Genomic DNA, 20984 nt, shown 5'->3' with positions numbered 1-20984 from the left:
TGCAGCAACACACCATTTCACAGTCTATCGGCCACAAACACATGGTCACCAATCAATGGCCCCCTGAGGATGCGCGCTTCTCCCCAACCCTACTGGTTCATGGCTGATGACTTCATAATCACACATCCCTCTCCCTCTCCTTCCTCCTCTTCTCGCTCTCCCCCCTCGGCGGAGGAGTGTGATGAGCTATCTAATAACCCTTTCTTTCACGCACCCACCGCAGATCTCGCCGCGTTGGACGATGACTCCCCTCAAGCTAACCCACACAGACTCACGTGTGTGCGAGATGGTCGCTTGTGGCGGAGCCGATGGCGTGCGTCGAGAATGCGATGGAAAAACGGGAGGGCGGGGCCCAGGATGGATATCGCATCATCTGAGCCACATCAAAGGCACTGAAGCCGGCTGGTATCAAATGCCAAGCAACTGTTAAACAATGGGGCCTCACTTGGAAGGATGGAGAAGGATGAATGCAGGAGGGGAATTTTGATCCCACTCGGGCGGCGCTGCCGGCATACTCTCAAACTCACACGCAACCATGCCAAAATCCTGTTTTAAGACACATTTGGGAAGCTGAGAGACTTAGATATCAGAGAACAGGCATATGTCAGAAGCAATGAAAGAGTTGTCAGTATTAAAACATTTCTCTATTCATGCTGCAGAAGTGTTTAGTAACACTTCTCAAGGTTCTGTCAGAGAGAAATCGTGTCACAGAGAGGGAAGCGTGTGAAAACAATTCACTCTGTATGTGTGAAAGTGAGTCCAGGGCTTGGACGAGCCAACCTACAGGGATATTTTAATACCGTTGGTGGAGTTAACACTGTACTCAACAAATTCTGCAACACTATGGGTGATATGCAGTGACATGAACAGGTCAAAGCATAGAATATAAGAGCTGGAGCGCTGGAATGTCCAATCAGAAGCCAGGACTGGTACTGTCCATTTTATAATATTCAGCACACTGGTCAAAAGTTTGGGGTCAGTACGATTTTTTTTTAAAGGAAATTCATTTTTTTTTTTTTTTTTTTAGCAAGGTTGCATTAGGTTAATCAAAAGTGACAGTAAATAAAATTTGAACTGTACCAAATTCAAATAAATGCTGTTGTTTTGAACCTTCTATCATCATCATCAAAAAAAAAAAAAGGTTTCCATAAAAATATTAAACTGTTTTCAACACCGATCATAAGAAGAAATGTTTCTTGAGCAGCAAATCAGCATTTTAGAATGATTTTTGAAGCATCATGTGACACTGAAGACGAGTAAAATTCAGCTTTACCATCAAGGAATATTGCATTTTAAAATATATCAAATTAGTTTTAAATTTTAATAATATCTCACAATATTATTGTTTTCACTTATTTTTGATCAAATAAATGCAGCCTTGGTGACCATAGTATGTGTACTTTCATTGTACTTACAGTGTACTTACCGACAAAAATACAGAGTAATGTAAGGTAACATCATGGGTTAAGGTTAGTATAGGTTTAGGGGTAGGTTCAGGGTTAGTACCTAGTTATTATCCAGTTAGTGACATTACTACAATAAGTACATAGTATGTAAATGTGAAACAGGACTATAAAACAAAGTGCTACCAAAAAGTCTTACAGACCCCACACACTTAAATAGTAGTGTACTTTTATGCTAGCAATTAGGATACAACTAAAAGTAATTAAACATTTAACATGAAATTAAATGAACATTATACAATATGTATGAACATTTTATTTTTTTATATTTTAAAACAGAAAATGCTAAAAATGTTTAAAAACTATCATAGTAATCGGCCTGACTGATATTTATGTCTATTATTACTCCCAACGTAATACATCCAGTACTTTTCTGCCTTATTAAAGGCAACTCTCTACCATGCGAGTAAATCACTCGCATAGGCCTATGCGAGTAAATTTTACTCTGAGCGACTAAAGAATGTCTATTATTAGCCATTGGCTAATAAATTCTTAGATTTTACTCGCCAGTGTGTGTGTTAGATGCCAATTATAAGTTTAGCATAGATATATTTTCACTCGCTGAACACTGAGTCGAGAGGGCTCGAGAGTTTCGCTCCGTCAAGCAATCTGTACTATATGTACTAGTATTTCAAATTCAGCTCAGCGTACCTGTATTTGACGAACTGTAAACTCTAGTGTGAAGGCGAACTCTCGCCGTCGCGTTTCTCACACACACGCAAAGAGAGAGAGAACGAGAGTCATACATACCACGCAAAATCGACGCGCTACATGTAAACGATATTCTTGTTTGTATTTTTCTGTCAAAATAAAGGAGTTCATCTGGAATTATTCAGCTTTTAAGAACAAGCAGAAGACATGCCGGTTTCTCCGGTAGTGGGTGGAACTAATGCGCACACAGCAATCTCATTGGATGGCACTCATCCCTGTTTTAAATTCAGCAAATCAGAGCGAACGCTGACAACGTAATTAACATTGATGAACCCAGCAGCTCATGTGTTGTATATTGTCAATATTGGTAGTAGAATTAGTAGTAGGATTATCTTTTAATAATAATTACTATTATCTTTTTTTACAGAAACACTAAATGACCAACAATATCTTAAGCACCACCACCAGTCATAAGTTCAACTAAAATGACAAATATGCACTAAAGTTCTATCATTAAATAATGCGTGATTATCATAATATAATAATATAATGATTTTAAGGGTGTACATTTAGATATTTAAAATATGTGCCATTTTACAAAGATGAGCTGAACTGGTGGAATGTATATATATATATATATATATATATATATATAATAATAGTAAATCAGTCTGGCGAGTAACCAAAAAAATTTACTAGCCAATGGCGATTCTATTGTCAAGGTGTGCGTAGAGGGTTGAAAGGGCAAATTACGTGAAGCTGAAGGATATCTTAATAAAAGAGTATTATAGCATCTATAGTGCTGTATATGTGCTTAATATGAAGATTTAAAGCTGAAGGTAGAATTTCTTTTCCTTCACAAACAATGACAGACCTTGGATTCTATACACTGTATGTGTATGTGTAGAAAATGTTGGAGCGCTTCTGCATTGAGAGTCTTACACAGGCACTCATTCAGAGGATTCGTCTCTCCTCTCTGGATTAGATGTGGGGGAGGATGGGTTATTTCTAGGCAGACTGACTGCACGCTCACCACCTGAGACCCCGAGCCAGGTGTGTGTGTACATGTAAGTGTGTGTATATGTAAGAGTAGCACCTGTGGGGCACAGCAGGAGCTCGGCTACACACAGGTGGGAGCCAGAAGCCCTAATGTCCATCCCATGAGCCCCCTCTCATTTCAACAGGTCGTTCAGTAATTATACTCAACACAGCCCATTAGCCATCAGCCTTCAGAAGTACATATGCTCCGACATCGCTCCACACCGCATGCCTACGCGTGAAAGACTGTGAAGATCGTCTTCCAATGGACACGGTGCCTGAAAATACCTCTAAACTGCTTTTTCTCCACTGAAATGTTCAGTATCTGTGATATGGTGAATGGATGTAAATATTCACAAATTAATAAAGAAAAAAAAAACATATTAAACATATTACATTTCTGGGTAATATAGACATGGTAATAATTATTATGGCCAATAACTGATAAATGTCTGATATTAAAAATCTACATTATTTTAACAACAACAACAACAAAAAAATGCCAGAAATACAATTATTACTTTAAAAGTAAATGTAAGCATTACAACAGTATAATGAAATCCAATTTAGACTGATATGATCAATAAAAAAAGAATCTGTAATATCAGATAATAATAATGAATATGGCAATGATATGTATTGTTTGCATCAGTTCGCATCATATATCTGCAGGTTCACTTCAATTTTGACCAGTACTTCGTCTCATAGAAGCAGCTTTTCAGAGTTTGTTATGAAAAAAATAACAAAAGTATATATTTCAAGGAATAACGTTACTCTGCTGTGAATAATACTAATAAGAAAGATTTCACTTACTGAATTTATTTGATTGTTTTTATTGCATTTCATTGGATTTTGGATAATATTTATACTACCATTACTGGCACCTTTTTTCATCACTATTCTTCATTTGTATTGATGCTTTGGCAGTATGTTGTGTTAAATAATCATTCCAATAAAGTACTTTGAAACTGAAAGCTGAAAGAGTGCGAGACAGAGAGAGAGAGAGAGAGAGAGAGAGAGAGAGAGAGAGAGAGAGAGAGAGAGAGAGAGAGAGAGAAACAGAAGTCTGGTAAAGTCATTGACAGAAGCAGGGTGCTCTGGGTCCAGACTACATTTGTTTCACTGGCAGAATTCTTTCCTAATGAATCACTGCCCTTCAACTTTGCATTTTCATTTAACTATCACTAACATTGTCATTGCCATGAGATGCTGCTAAGTACCAAGGGATAAAACTGGGGAGGAGAGGTGGAAAAAATGCAAAAGGAAAAAAAAAGCAAACAGAGATTAAAAATGGTGATTGAAGAGTGGAAAAGAGGGGGTTAATGAGAGGAGGGGACATGAGAAAGGATGATGGGTGGAGTAATTGAGAATACAGGAAAATGCGAGCAATGCACCGAGAGAAGAAACTAAATGGAGGAAAGCAGCAAAGAAAACATGAAGGAGAGAGAAAGAAAGCCCAGAATCATGCATACACACTCCAATAAAGAATGAAAGTAGATTTGGGAGGTTTTTTGTTCAGGCTTCGTTATGCATGTAACGGGATTGGATTAAATAATGCCAGCTAATGATACAGTCATCAAAGCTCAAAGTGCCACATGCTGTTTGTGTTACTGAGTAAATCCAACTGTGCTGCACATGGATGCAGAACGTAGGCGTCGCATTTTCATGTGTCATTACGCATTATTGAGATATCTGGCACAATTCTGGACACCATCATGAGTATCGGGCAACAAGATATCAAAGATAAAAGAATCAAACTATTTTAAGGCCTGAAACATTTTCTACACAAGTACGTGGACATACACACTTCCAGCTACATGAGCTTAAGTTTCAAGCATTGCATTCTTCTGAAATGTGTCAGAACGTAAGTATGGGTTGCATTCTTATGGACTTTAGATATACAAAGATGGTGCACTCATGTTACTTATGAATGGGAGAAAGTGCAACTTTCATGGCAGAATAAGTACCGGTTTCTAAATAAAAGAGCCAATCGCGTCACTGCAGATGCCATTAGAAGCTCTGGTTGCTATAGAAACAGTCAGTATTTTGAGGTACGAGCTCAGGAACCATTGGTGGTTCTAGCCTGAAAAATAAGCTTTTTAAACGCTATTTGAGCATAAGAAACAATTTATGGGACAGTTCATTTCAGATTTTGTTTCTGATTTGAAGAATGTTATTTAATTGGGAGTTTGTCAAGCAGTTTTTGACATTTCAGGACTCCCTATTCAAGTGGAAAGGACTTGGATGCCCGAAATAGCTGCCCGTAGACGTTGCAAATATGGCCGCTGAGTGAACAGACTTTCCTTGAAAGTGCCTTTGGCGCAATACCCGGGACAGAAAAATTACAGGGTTCCCACACCATTTGACTGATGAATTTCCATGAATTTTCCAGTCGTTCGTGATGACAGGATAATGTTTTTTAAAAATTGCTTTAATAGAGATTGAACTCAAGAAGGGCAATATTTCAAACGTTTTCTAGTTCTATACATTTTACATTTTAATTTATTCCTATGATACCAAAGCTAAATTTCAGCATCATTACTCCAGTCTTCAGTGTCACATGATCCTTCAGAAATCATTCTAATATGATGATTTGCTGCTCAAGAAACATTTCTTATTATTATCACAGTTAAAACTGGTTGTGCTGGTTGATATTTTTAAGGGAAACAGTGAAGCATTTTTTCAGGATTCTTTGATGAATACAAGGTTAAAAAGAACAGCAATTATTTGAAATAGATTTTTTTTAGTTTTTAGTCTTTAAGTCTAAAGTCTTTAGTGTCATTTTTTTAATCATTTTTTATCATAATTGCTGAATAGAATTATTGATTTAAAAAAATCTTACAGAACCCAAACTTTTGAACTTTGAAAATTATATTCATATAAACAATAAATCATAAAAAATACATCTAGGCTATATTAAATTCAGAAATGTCAAATTCTTGGGATTTGGTTCATTTCTATGACTTTTCCAGCCCTGGAAATCACAATTTTAAGATTCTCTGATATTTCCAGGTTTTGATTCACCACGGGAATCCTTAAGTTAGTTGAACTGTTGACATGCTTACAGCAAGCAACCTGAATAATAATAATACTAATACACTGGCTTTAACAGCACAGATATGCACAGTAGAGCATGTACAACAGAAGCACATACTAACAATTAGATGGCTGAGAATTTGAAGCGCTACTTGCATATATATATATACTTCAGGCTTAACCTTTCAGTGTGCCATTCATATTTTTGTTGATTTTGTTGTCATGATTTTTTTTCCCCTGCTTTTGCGTTTGATAACAGAACTCTATACGGCATAGACTCGTTGTAGACAGATTAGCTCAGGCTGCAATTTCGGTCGCCCCCAGTGGCCTGTGACAGCAAGCTCCCAGGACCTCTCTATCAGCAGGGCTCTATCAGCTCTGCCGCCTCCCCTGAAGGCTCTGAACTCTCCTGGCCCTCTGCGAACAGCCCTGCAGACATGAGCGCACCAGGCCCCAGCTGATCTCTGCAGCTGGCCGGCCCGCTCGCCTCACCCCCTCCGCACAGAGGCCCGGGCCCGGGGAAGCCAGGGCGGATGACGGGTGGATGGAAGGGAGGAGGGGCGCTGGTAGAAGTAGAAGCGGAGGAGAGGGATTTGTGGCCTTTCAGGCCGTCTTGGGCTCTTCACGCTTGGTTGAGCGCAGTAACAGATAAGCGCACCCTGGAGCTCTGCATAATGACCAGCTACATCCACTACACTTCACACTAGTGCCACCAGACTCCCACACCACTACAGATGTCTGCTCTGAGCCTGTGTCAGCACACATTGCTTCCAGCATCATAAACACTCCTGTGTGCGAGTGGCTAAAGTTGAGGCTGCTCAAATGTCATGTACAGTGCCTTCTTTAAGTATTCACAACCTTGACTAATTCACAAGAGCCGTTCACAAAGGATGTGTTCTTGCATTCAAAAACAGCTTGATGCAGGGCAGTGAAAGCATCTTAAAAATCAGTGCTCATGGCGTGAGATGCTGAAAAAACAGCGAGTTGGTCTTTACAGTGCATGTTTATATATATATACAGTGCCTGCAATAACTTATCAACAAAAAACGTTAATAATCAGTAATGGAAATATTAATCGACAACAAATGTGATTATCGATTAATTGCACCAAAATATCCACCATTCATGTCACTTTACAGCAGTGAATAATGCATTTTTATGGACAAAACACATCTGTAAAAGAGCGGAGGACACAGAGTGGGCTAATGTGGGAAAAGAGCACGAACCTAGTTCAAAGTGACAATAAAAACTTTTATAATGTTACAAAAGATTATTTCAAATAAATGCTGTTCTTCTGAACTTTCTATTCATCAGCCATTACTCCAGAGTAATTGCTGCTACTAAAAAAAAAAAAAAATCAGCTTTGCCATCACAGGAATAGATTACATTTTAAAATACATTCAAATGCAAAACTATTTTTAGAAAAAAAAATATTTTGAAATAAATTAATAAATAATACTTTATAATATTACTGTTTTTTCTTGATTTTTGATCAAATAAATTCTGCCTTGGTGAGAATAAGAGACAAATTTTTATTTTTATTTTTATCTTACCGACACCAAACTTTTGCTTGGTGGTGTAAGTGAACACAAATGGAGGGACATGATGACATAATTGGACGATTAGGTGGAAGACAGACACGCTAAAGAGAGTGCATTAGTGAGCAAATGAGTGACTGGCAGGAGGAGGATAAAATGGAGGTATACAGGGAGGAGGTGGAGAGAGAGTGTTCTTGACTGCACCTGCGGCCCTGCTGTGTTGTGTAGCCGCTCTACGGGATCGTGCACCTGAGCAGCACCTGGTCACAATCAGAGGATCGGAGGCCCTCAGAGGCCCCCCACACACACCTGCCTCCAACGCTACACACCAGGGAGCCAGAACACAGCATACATGCTCAGCCTTAAGGAATAATTAAAAAGCAAATAAATAAATAAATCACATGCAGTACGAGATACGAACAGACAAGCCGAGCACTGGGACAAATCTTTTTTTCCTTTCCCTCGGCTGAACAAAAGGATAGCGAGATGCATCTTGGCATCACTGTGTTCTGCTCCTCTTGTGCACAGAGAAAAAAACACAGCTGGGGTACCAAACGCTCTGCACACTTTGCATTGTCACTAAATGACTGCGTAATTTCATTTCCTGGAAAGCCATTAGGTTTCATCAAAGGAGATGAGAAACAGATGAGAACAATTCTCTTATGCATGGAGAATTCATTTAGCGGCGCGGCATGCACGGGAGCGCCACGCTAACACCACACGCACTGCAGGCAGAAAGTTGGGATGCAAATTTCAGAAATTAGTGTGCCGTTCCACAATTATTTTGCACATAGCGGAAGTGCACCGAGAGAGATTAAATGACTGCAAACCACCTGTGTGACGCACTCAAAACAATGAGCTAATCCAGGCATGCGGTCAAAACTGCAGTAGGCTATACTGTATAGAGTGATATGAACCGAATACATCAATCCACTAAAGGAAATGGACTGCCTAAAAGCTATACTGTGGCTTTAGACACAAACTTTTGCACAATAAAAGCTTGTGATTGAGATTGAAGATTGATTTTCCTTCATTCAAAAATGTATCAAAATCTTCTGAGTGATACTGATAAAAGTCATACACCAATAAATTATACTATTTTGAATAAATGAATAAAACACTAAAAATTACAATCAATCATTATTAATGCTACAAGTAAATCTAGGCATCACAAAATTTATATCATGACAATATGAAAAATGCATATTCATTTTGAGATTTGTTATAGATTAAATTTACCAGTATTATTAAATTATTAGTAATTTTAAACAATAATATATATATATATATTTTTTAATCCCTAAAAGCAGCCACTAACCAATATTGTAATGATGCTGAAAATTCAGCTTTGCTGAAATTAATATATTTTAAAATATATTAAAATATTAAACAATTATTAAAGCTGTAATAATATTTCAAACTATTACTGTTTTTACTGTATAATCAAATAGATGCAGCCTTGGCGAGAATAAAAGACTTCTTTAAAAAAACACTGACAAATCTTACTGACCACAAACAGCTTGAACGGCAATTATTTTCTTACTATGTTATTACTGAAATTAAAACATTTTACACAACATTTATTCAAAATGATTTGAAAACAAGAACTGAGCAATTTAAAGAGTTATTGTGGTGTGATAGCCATCACTAGTAAAGCAGTCTGAGAATCTGAGACGCCTTTCACACAGTTCACCTTTGCGTTCTGTTGCTAAGGCTACACCATTTGGGAAGGCGAGAACAACAGCAACACTTCAACAATATCTACTGCCATCTTCGTACAGCGAGAGGACCGTTTAGGTGCCAGACCAGCCATGATCTTCTCTGGGGAGGAGACAGAAATAGAGATTTGACCTGGGGGAGCGTTGGTGAACCTAATGTCCCAGGTGAGGAACACAAGCTCATGGGTTACATTTAGACCAACTAATAGATTTTATCTAGCAGGCGATATCACACGGGTGCAATCACTAGACGTGTCTTCTGAGATCAGCTCTGACGTACACAGCTAAATAAAGATGAGTACAGAAGGCAAAGTCTTACTGAATCACTTCAGTAGTGAGCAGGGCTGTGTGTGTGTGTGTGTGTGTGTGTGTGCGTGTGCGTTGATGCTGCTAATAATAAGCAGATTAAAACAGAGAGGATGTGCGGCAGGCCACAGGAACGTGAGTGCATCCACAAGACAGTCAGCATTGTTAAAAATATAGACAGGCACATGGATTGAAATGCTGGCGAGTGACAAACACACAGTCATTTGCACTAACACACAGAGAGAGAGAGAGCGAGAAGTAGAGATGAGAGAGTGTAGAGAGGAGAGAGGAGTTGAGTAGTAGAGAGAGAAGTAGTGGAGAGAGAGTGGAGAGAGGACTCGCTGTATGGTATTTAAATAAAACAAACTAATCTAACCAGCTGAAAATCATTCTTGAGTTGCTTCGAACGAACAGATACCAGAACAGCAAATTACTCGACATCTCAGATACAAGGAAGTCCGGAAATGTCCTTGTAATATCTTCTGTCTCTCTTTGATTCTCAGCCATCAGTGTGAATAAAAGCAGAAATCCAGAATTCCACAAAGAGATGGTAACTTCACTGACTTCATCCAACGTCCTCTTCTCTCTCATCTCAAACTTTCATCTCATCAGAGAGTGTGTAAAGTCAAATATTCAATCCATGTCATCTTGAAATAAAATCAAGAGGCTTGATGAAAAAAAGCAGTAAAAAAGACACCAAATGCCAAAGATGAATGTAATAGCTGCATGAGGGCGCTTGACTGGTTGAGGTAAAGTGAGATCATTATGAAGGGTCACTAGCACTAAAGGTCACTGATGATTTTTTACACATTTTCTGTGCTAATTTGGAGGGACAATCATAATGGGTCTGCTTAGTAGTTTTAAATTAGCAATGTAACAGAAGTAGCAACAGATCTTGTCTTCCTTATTGTGACATACTCTATATCCGATTGATAATTGATTATTATAAAAGAAAAAAAATGTAGGACAAGCACTTGGTTCTATCCATCGGTTGTTGATTGGATGGAGCCAGATGTCTGAAGAAAGAAAGGGACTGGGTTTAAGTGGACTAAATGATTGGAGAAGTACAGTATACGTCACCAGACAGAAGTCAGAAGAGTTATAACTGAGTTTTGAGAAAACTGAGTTTTGATTAAAAAGTATGTGGTAAATAATTAAACATGCATGGATGAATAAGATTCTTAACGTCGTCATGAAACAGAAGTTGCAATAGTCTTTTCTTCCCTATTGTGATTTTCTTCCCAGGACTCCATCGAAGAAGAGATTTCAATGGGACCTTCCCGGTAAAAGAAAGGATAAATACAAAGTTCCGTTGTGAAACTCTAGATGGCGCAGGCTGATCGGTTCTTAACTCAACCTGCTTGCAATCACATCATTCTCTACAGGGCATAGCTGATTGGTTCCTGCTGTATCAGTAGCCAATGAGCTCGCTGCTCAACCTTAAAATACTTGGTTAGTAGCATTTGCCTTAGCAGTGCAGCACGCTTACAGAAACCCTCCACCTTCCCCAGCTCCACCTGTATAGATCTGCTACAGGTAATTCATGAATGCCCTATTGTACAGCAGCAGCATGTTTTACTCGCTCATAGCAGCGTGTCGTGTATGTATTGGCAGTAGCAAGTCCCGTACTTGATCTATTCTGCAAAGACCCAATATATCAACATTGTCATAATCATTACCATGACAAACACTCTGAGAGGTTGAACTAAAGGTTGACAAAATTAAATTCTAACAGATTTAAAATGTATAGTCTTGCTCTTACAGGAAATCAGACTAAAATATTGATGATTCCTGTCCAATCAGTTTTTGTCCAATCAGATTATCTTTAGAATAAGAATGTTCCTCCCCAAACAAGAAGCAAATCATGGTTCATGGATGTAAGAATATTACAAATGCATCCTGTTTTGTCAAGACGCAGGAATACAGGAAAATGCACTTGTAAAATAATTTCATGGGGTCTTCAAACATGATAATCTAATCGCGAAGTACTACACTCATATTGCTATGTGAAAAAATGTAGTGAAGCATCAAAATAAATCTTTCACCTCAACCGAAATTAAAGTTTTCATTGAGCCTCTTTCTTTTCATTGGGTAGGCTAATTGAACTCAATATGCTGTTCAGGGTGTCGTGTTCTCAGGTGATAAATAAAACCAGTAGTAGTTAAGTTCTTCGGCAACAAGACATATCTCATTTCTCCATATTTCAACTGAACAATTTTTACATATTACTACTTTAGCATCCACCCTTCTGAGATGTTCACCTGTTGTAGCTTATCTAAGTGGTGTGCATGAAATAGACATGCTGACATGATCATAACGCACCATCGGAGAAGCTTATTATTAAACGTCACTGTTTCGTCAATGGTTTCATCAATGGTTCTTGCCCTCTAAAACCAATTCAGTCGAAAGTGAAAACTATATATGAAGAGTTCAGATGCAAAAGCCTCTAAGTGCCATCTGAAATTTTCTTCTAGAAAGATCATTTTTTATCAAGCTCGTATATTTAAGTTCAGTAATTTCACTTAAATGGCAATGCAACTTACCTATTAATTATCATTTAAGTGAAATTACTGAACTTAAATATACGAGCTTGATAAAAATGATCATTCTAGAAGAAAATTTCAGATGGCACTTAGAGGCTTTTGCATCTGAACTCTTCATATATTTTGTTAATTTTACTGCATCACTAAAACATTTTCAAAGTAGTCAAAATGTGGACGGAAAGAAGACAACTGTATGAATCATTGGTTTTTTAATTCTGCAGGTTTCCATGTAGTTATGCAGCCGCAGATTCCGCTTGGCCCAGTCTTTGACCGTTTAACAGCATGCTTTGGGAAAAAAAGGTTGACTGGAAATGAGCGTGACCTGACAGACCAGAACTAAACTCCAGCGGAGGTGAGAGTTTTGCCAAGAAACACAGCTTCCTGAGATCATGTATGCGCGTTATTCCCATCTAATGCAAATCACAAGATTCCCCTGAGCTTCAGAGCAACAAGCTTCACCTTAGACTTCAGGAAGTTTACAGCAAAACACATGTACAACTGATTGCACCGTTTTTTCCCCATGAACATTCAATTTAAAACTCATGTACCGTGTTTTGTTGTCGACCGTTTCATCAAGTCTAAAGCCAGGCCAGCTCTGTCCGTGCCAACTGTTACACATGGAGTTTGGAATGTCAACAAAGTACTAAACTAATTTGTCTTTTGTGATGGTAATCTGTTTGACCAGTAAATACTGGCTGCGCTGAAGAAGCAGGATTCTCTACGTGCATGCAGATTTCTTCTTAATCTAAATCTGCATTAAGCCTTATTAAATATTGCTTAAAACTTCAACATAGAGTCATCATTACGCAACAGGGATCCATCCTCACATTACAAATGCACACACACAAACGCACACACAGAAGGTGCGCTACGGTTGGCTGATCAATGTTATTTCAAATTGATTATAGGGTTAAATTTTGGTACAAATTATATTTAGGCTTCTGAAAACGGATTGTGCAGAACTGAATTTATATTGGACAATGTTTGTGATTATGCATTACTCGATGTCTTCAGCTGCCGCGTCAGAGGATTGTGTACAGCGCAGGACGGTTTTAGCCGTCACAGTGTGGGTGCCACGTGCATGCCGAGAGACGAGGAGGATGCTGGGTAAGAGGATTGGAACAGGGCGCCGGCACGTGCGCCCCAGACTGACTGACCTCTGACCTCGACACTGACACAGACCCTCCCATGGGCTTTCTTCAAGCATACACACAGACACATGGGGAAACACACACCTACACATTCACTCACCCCAGGGGTCTAAATGCGCCATATATAAAGATGATGCAACAAAGTGAAATATCTATCCATTCAGACACAAACCTCTAAGGAAATGCACAGTGAAGGCGGATGCTGGATAGGAATCACATTTTGCACCTAACATCTGATATGCAGTTCATACATAAGCTCAAATCCAATACAAACGCAGCAGAACAGAGTGTGACCTTTAAAATGGATCTCCATTATTCAGAACAAGCAGCGGTTACTCTAATTAAAATGTTATGTCAAATAAACAGTCATTACCAGCCATCTGCCTAGCACTATAAACTGTAACATGTTCATTATCATACACAATAGCTGACCCCAGGTAACCCCAAGCTGCTCTCAACATGTCATACTTCACTTAGAGAGCGCATGGAACCAGGTCAACGCATTCAGCCCCCACAGGCATATTTAAGACTACTAAATGAAGCATTCAAATTAAACTGCTTAATGTGATAATGGTTTATTAAAGCAAATCTGAGGCGTTTCTTACATTAACGGCGTGGACAAATAAGATTGTGTACGCGTTAAGATTCCACCGTTTAAATTAAGCTACATTATATATATATCACTTATTTATGTGTCTGATTCGAGAAGGTTTTATCAGCCGCAAACAGTTTGAAAAGGTAAACAAACAAGTTCCAGCCTACGATTTCTATTTCCTTCAAGAAACTGCAGACCACCGGGATTTGTCTCGAGATAATCCACTTAGATTACCACGGCTCTGTTTTTAAACGGCACACACAGGAAAAAAATGGGTCACATAAACCCACGAGTAACTCATAGGCCAGGGTTCCCTCAGAAATGCCATTCGTGTGATGGTAATGCTTAATTGTATTACATTCACATTCGAATGTAATGTGCCTTTTTCATTGGTGAGTAATAACCTTTCAGAGATGATTTAATGAGGTTGCTCCGGAATGGGTAATTCCATGTAAATCCCAGATATTACTGCTGAAATTCAATTTGATAAGACTCGGCCTTCTCGTCCAATCCCAGCAAGATAGCGCAGGCAATTTAGCCGTGCAATCAGATTGTCTAATTCCCTGACACATCATTGTTCCAGATCATTTCCATATTTTGCTAGTTATAGGCATAATTAGTGCTGCATCAACAGGACAGAGGAAAACCAAACATCATCCCTACCTCCACCACCCACAAACACACGCACAAGACACACACACGCAGATCAAATGGCATAGAGATAACATTTTGTTTCGGTGGGCTTCGTGCAATGGCACCCATCCGTAAACTTGCCACCTTACATGGCAACCGGTCTCCAGGGTGATGCTACAAAGAGCCGGGGTTCAGCAGCCCATAAAGCTGTCATGTGCGTGCACATCACAATAGCGGCAGACACAGAGACCTCAGATATAACAACATCCATCAATCACGTTCAAGGGATAAAGAGTCCATTGTGACTCTAATCAAGCCATTTCACCTGATAAATATCTAAGAAAATGCTACTACAGATTTTTAGAATGAACAATTTCTTAAAAATTTTAATATATATATCATATATATATATATATATATATATATATATAGAGAGAGAGAGAGAGAGAGAGAGAGAGAGAGAGAGAGAGAGATATATATATATATATATATATATATATATATATATATATATAGATAGATAGATAGATAGATAGATAGATAGATAGATAGATATATCTATATATGAAGAGTTCAGATGCAAAAGCCTCTAAGTGCCATCTAAAAATTTCTTCTAGAATGATCATTTTTATCAAGCTCGTATATTTAAATTCAGTAATTTCACTTAAATGACAATTAATAGGTCATTTTCATTGCCATTTAAGTGAAATAACTGAACTTAAATATACGAGCTTGATAAAAATGATCATTTTAGAAGAAAATTTCAGATGGCACTTAGAGGCTTTTGCATCTGAACTCTTCATATATAAATGTACAATTTAAAGGCTAGATCACCTCAACTGTCATGAAAAAGTCTGCACAAAAGAAAATAAATAAACAAATGACACCCTGCCTATTAAAAATAAAATTTGTGTCGTAAAATACCTGTAATATACAGAATTTTAGAAGGATAGCACTATAACAGAAAATAGTTGTACTTAAAATAGTTGTAACAGAAAAACGTTGCACTTCACAATGACAAAATAATCCACAACATCAACATGTTCCAAAATTACACAACAGAAATAAGCGTGTGCAACTTTCAGAATCTGCACTGCACGTCATCTTGATGCTGAATAATGTGTATTATGCTTTGTGTCTGTGGAGTCAGCAAACAAGCAGTAAAAACAAGGGGCCAAACAAGCACAAACTGATACAGATGGAAAATTATTTGAAACATTTATGGAAGCAAAAGAGGAAGTGGAGCGAGTTCAGTAGAGTTTCACACACCTCTTCGGAAAGAGGGGAGAGATTTGAGAGAGCCCGTGGCTGATCTTTGGCCCATCTGTTTGTTTCACTACCACCCCTGAAACTCCTCTTTCTGTCTCTCTCTCTCTCTCTCTCTCCCTTCCTTCCCTTCCCTTCCCTTCCCTTCTCACTCTCCTCTGCAAAAATGCAGTGTGCCATTGGAAGAAGCCAGTGGCTTTTCTGCTAGCTAGAAGACAGTCTTTTGTGATGGAAAACTGTAATGATGGTGTGACTTCCACCCTGGGGGAGGGTCAACTCCTGAAGACAGTCACACCACAGGAAGATTCAGAAATTGGGGACAGATGTGAGAGAAGCAGCAGCAAAAAAAATTAAAAAAATAATAATATTTATTATATTATATATAATTATATTATATATAAACCTATAATAATATTATATGCAATTAATTATGCATAATATATAATATTACATTATTATATATAAATATTATTGGTGTAGTTGTGTAGTCAATTCATGAACAAATGACTAATTAATGAATGGATAAAAAAAAGACACACATCTTTGTGAATCACTTCAGTGAATCTGTCAGGGTAGTTACTGAATCTCACCTAACATCTGAACTCACTGAACGGCAAATCATCATGATTTTCATTTTTAACACAAAAAGAACCATGAATATTTTCTTATATAATAAATAATATAAAAAAAAAAAAATGTATGTATATTTTTCAGAAAGTCATATATAAAAAAAATAATACTTTTATTCAGCAAGGACGCCTTTAATTATTCAAAAGTGACAGTAAAGACATTTATAATGTTACAAAAAAATTCTATTTCAAATAAATGCTGTTCTTTTGACGTTTCTTTCATCATAGAATCTGAAAAATGTAAAAAATATTAGGCAGCACAACTGTTTTCAACATTGATTATAATGAGAAATGTTTCTTGAGCAGCAAATCAGCGTATTGGAATGATCTTTGACGGACCATGTGACACTGAAGACTGGAGTAATGATGCTGAAAATTCAGCTTTGCCATCACAGAAATAAATTACACTTTTAAATATATTATAATAGAAAACAGTTATTTTTAATTGTAATAATATATCACAATATTACAGTTTTTCTGATCAAATGAATGCAGCTTTGGTGAGCATAAGAGACAATATACATTTACTAAATGCACGACAACACCCTCACCCATCTCTGGCACTTCTTCCTGTGGTGACTGCCTTCAGAGAGAAGCGTCTGATCGGTCCACACATTGCTAAATGGATTGATGACAGAAAGACGGGTGTGAAAGAGAAACGGGTCGGATACTCACCCATTATGCTGGAGCTCATGAAAGGTGTTGGGGACAATCCTTCATGGGACACTAATCGACTGTCACTCAAGTGATCAGCATAATGAGTGCTGTCTCCAAACCCCTGGGGGAAAGAGATCACAGCATTAAACACATTATTAGCTGGACCTGCTAATTGAGTGCTATGACACTACTCTAATTACTGGGGGAAAAGAGGGGAGCACAAATGGTCAACTGTCCCCCGAAACGATCGATATTTCTCCACTCTCCTCATTAAAAAACACTTTCTTCAAAGTCTTTGATGAATTTCATTAAAAGGGCAAACAAAAGAACTGAAGAGAAGATAGCGCTTGTGTTGCGATTGTGTAATTGTAATAAAGTTAATGGGGCACAAACAACAACAACAACAACAAAAAAACAGCTACTGAAACATTTGCATTTATCAACAAAAATCATGTCACATTAAAATGGTTTATTTGATCCCATTTTCTTTAATGTGAACACACTGCCATTCTATATAGTGATATAACAATAATTCAGCCATTCTTTTTATTAGATTTCTAAGCATTAAAAATGATTGAGTGCATTGTGTTTTGATTATTATTAAGATCAGTGTCACTGCTAGCGCACATCTTTAGAGATGCTGCTAGAAGTTTCTAGCTCGGTTGTGAATGCCGTTGCTAGGCAACATTTTGGTTGTGTGCGGCAATCCTACTTTTTGTCGCACTTCATTCATGATTATATTTCTACGTTGTACATTGTAAAAAAAAAAAGTAAAAAAAAAAAGTGCTAGACTGGTAAGGATTTGTGTGCATGCAAAACGGCGGTATGATGCATCAGAAAATGCCATAAAACTGATGAAGTGAGGCGTTTACTAGAGCTCGACACAGATCAGGTCTTTATGCCAAAAGCCTGCTTGTACTTAAAAAAGTAGAATAAATAAGTCAGGTTCTCTCCTCGGCAGCTGAGGTCTGCCCTTTCATGACCGTTATCAGCTTTGGGGGGCTTAGGTCTAAATATCGGTCACAGTGTGGGCCTTTAAAACTCAGAGTCCCCCCCAATAAAGATACTCTGTGGCTGTGTTAATCCTGGAGCCGGTGAAAATCCGCCTGGCGCTACAGTCAAATGTGTCCCCCAAACCATATTAACTCTCTCCTGAGGGGCCTACAGCTGCCGGCCGTCCATTACTCTGGGCTTTTCCTTCTCTGCTTTCAAAAAAATATATATCATGGACTATTACTGTGTCTGTTTTCCAAACGGATGAAGATTGAGTAATTTCAAAGGCAGTGGAGTGTTGTGTGGGGCAGAATCGATTCGGAGAGGTTCCCTATCGTGTCCCTGCCGTTTGTGTTAATAACGCTATGAACTGCCTGACTAATAGCTTCTCCCCTGAAGAGACACAGTGGGAGGGGGTGGGAGGCAAAAACAAGCCCCAGAACTGCACTGTGCTCCCCAGCAATTTGGTAAGCATGATTTAGTAAGCTTTCCAACTAAAGTGCACAAATACAATTAAAAGGATAGCTCACCAAAAAAAACTAAAAATTCTGTCATCAGGAACTCGCCCTCATGTTGTTCCAGACCCATAAGATTTTCGTTCTCTTCAGAACACAAATGAAGATATTTTTTATGAAACCTGAGAGATTACTGTCCCTCCATTTAAAGTCCATACCACCAAAACTTTCAAGCTTCAAAAAGTTCATAAAGACTTTGTGAATATAATCCATACAAATCGAGCAGTTTAATACAAGTGGAGGTGGGGAATGCGACCAAAATCTTATTTCGGGACATGAGAAATTTTATTTCATAATAAAGACATATATCACGATATAGTCATTACTGTTACTTTGTTTAAGTTTTGTTATTAAAAATAAGAACAAAGAAGCAAATTACAAACAATAGGACAAATAAAATAGACAAAAGATACAAATAAAAAAACTAAGCTTTTCAGGTACAGTAGGTTTATTTAATTTAGTCATTAATACTTTGAGATGTCAATTCAGGGTTTTTTCCCCTAACTGACAACCGACAAGATTGTTAAATTAGAATTAAATTCAATTAGAATGAATAATTGTCTATGACCCATTTAAATCAGGGATCTGTTTTCAAGGGTTTAGTTTTACATGTGCAAATAGCAGCATAAACAAGAGAACATGAGGATTCACACATCGTCACGTAACGTTCTGTGAACGGAGAAAAACTGAATATAAATATAAATATATTCCACTTAAATAATTAACAGATTAACAAAAAAAAAAAAAACAAAAAAAAAAAACTGTGTTACAAATAGTAGGCTATATGCTGAGTTTCGGTTCATTTTTGTGACGCCCACCAAAAACAAGTTCATGGAAAGGAAACCTTTTATTTTTAATTCTTGTTCAGTTCTGAATACCGTTAAATTGAAAGGATTTATTGTGGAGTGAGGGGAAATAAAATAGCCTATAGCTATGTTTATAGTACTTGTATTGTTTGGAAACATTTCAATTTATTTACCGTAAATGTACATTAATGCAATAATAAAATGGAACTTCTATGCCAATTATCTGTTTTTTCCCCGTTTAAAAAAAATGTATAGCCTAGCATTTTTTTTTTTTTAAACATGCAGCAAGGGTTTTCAAAAAATCTTGAAAAATTGCTTTTTAAACTATTTAACCAATAGTACTAATTGGTCAAAATTCATACTGTTGGTTAACAGGTAACCAGTTTATTATGAGCATCCCTAATTAATACTACAGAAATTGAACGTGCAAGCACCACATTGAGATCACGGCTTTTTGCACTTCATAACTAACATCATGCATGTCTTGATTTTTATTTTCTTATTCATGCAAGCTTCTTTATCACTCTGAGTCAATAACTTCAAACAGTATTGTGCTATGCAGAAATATTTACATATTACAATATTTACAATATTTAGTGCAATATCAACGATATAGCTCTCTAACCATAGACCCTCTCTATTCCACCCATGTGTAAATCCAAGTCTTGTTTTATATTATTAACAGATTTAATTTAGGCTTTTATTCACATAAAAGCACTGATCAATGTTCATAGAGCTCATCAAATATGGTAAACACAGAAGTTTAACTACTTGCTTATCGTGCGAGAACAAACCTCACTGGTTTTTGTGGAAGCTCAATTGTGTTATATGTTTGGAATGATATGAGGGCAAGTAAATTTTTGGTCGAACTATCCCTTTTACCTCTTTATTATCCATATTTTCCTTCCTGGCCTTTCGAGAATGCCCAATGTCATCTCCCAGAGTGTCGGAAAAGGACAGTGGATGGGAAGATGAGACGTTGAGGCTATCGGTGAGAGCATTAGATCATCAATCACTGCTGCCTTGTGATCTCTGAATGCACGGCTTGTTGTGCATGCTCTCGCTGTCACCGGCGAATGGTTAGTCTGTTTTAAATAGCTAGCACGTTGCAAACCAGCACTCCGTTCAAGAAAAAAAAAATATCTCAGATGCTCCTTCGCATCCCAGGTGAATGCCCTGGTGCCGTTTTAAGGCGTTGGGGACGGGTGATAGTGGCGTGATGGACGGGAGCGAGGCATTACGGGACAGCGGGGTGCGCGGCAGAGGTGGTTGGGCTGTCAGATGGGAGGCCTGAAGCCACGGCTGCCCAGGATGTGATGCCTGGCTGTGGGCCAAGGTCAGCTAGCCGGGGCTCCAGTCTGTTCACAGTCCACTAATCACACGCCTACAGAGAGGGAGAAGGAGGAGAGAGAGTCGCTTTTGTGAAAAAGAGCCTGCTTAAAATGG

General features: G+C 38.0%; 1 protein-coding gene across 4 annotated transcripts in view; it reads right to left on the bottom strand.

Moving 5' to 3' along the window:
• Nucleotides 1-20984, bottom strand: part of tcf12 (transcription factor 12) — a 116301-nt gene that overhangs the window by 57572 nt on the left and 37745 nt on the right. For all 4 annotated transcript variants that reach the window (XM_084108264.1, XM_084108265.1, XM_084108267.1 and 1 more), the window contains one exon: nt 17243-17345. In XM_084108264.1, coding sequence (XP_083964390.1) covers nt 17243-17345 — 103 coding nt within the window. The remainder of the gene's footprint in view (nt 1-17242; nt 17346-20984) is intronic.

The sequence above is a fragment of the Abramis brama genome (genome assembly GCF_963993115.1).
Source record: "Abramis brama genome assembly, chromosome: 3".
Taxonomy (NCBI): Eukaryota; Metazoa; Chordata; class Actinopteri; order Cypriniformes; family Leuciscidae; genus Abramis; species Abramis brama.
The sequence above is the reverse complement of the archived record's forward strand: the minus strand, read 5'-3'. Positions and strand labels throughout refer to the sequence as shown.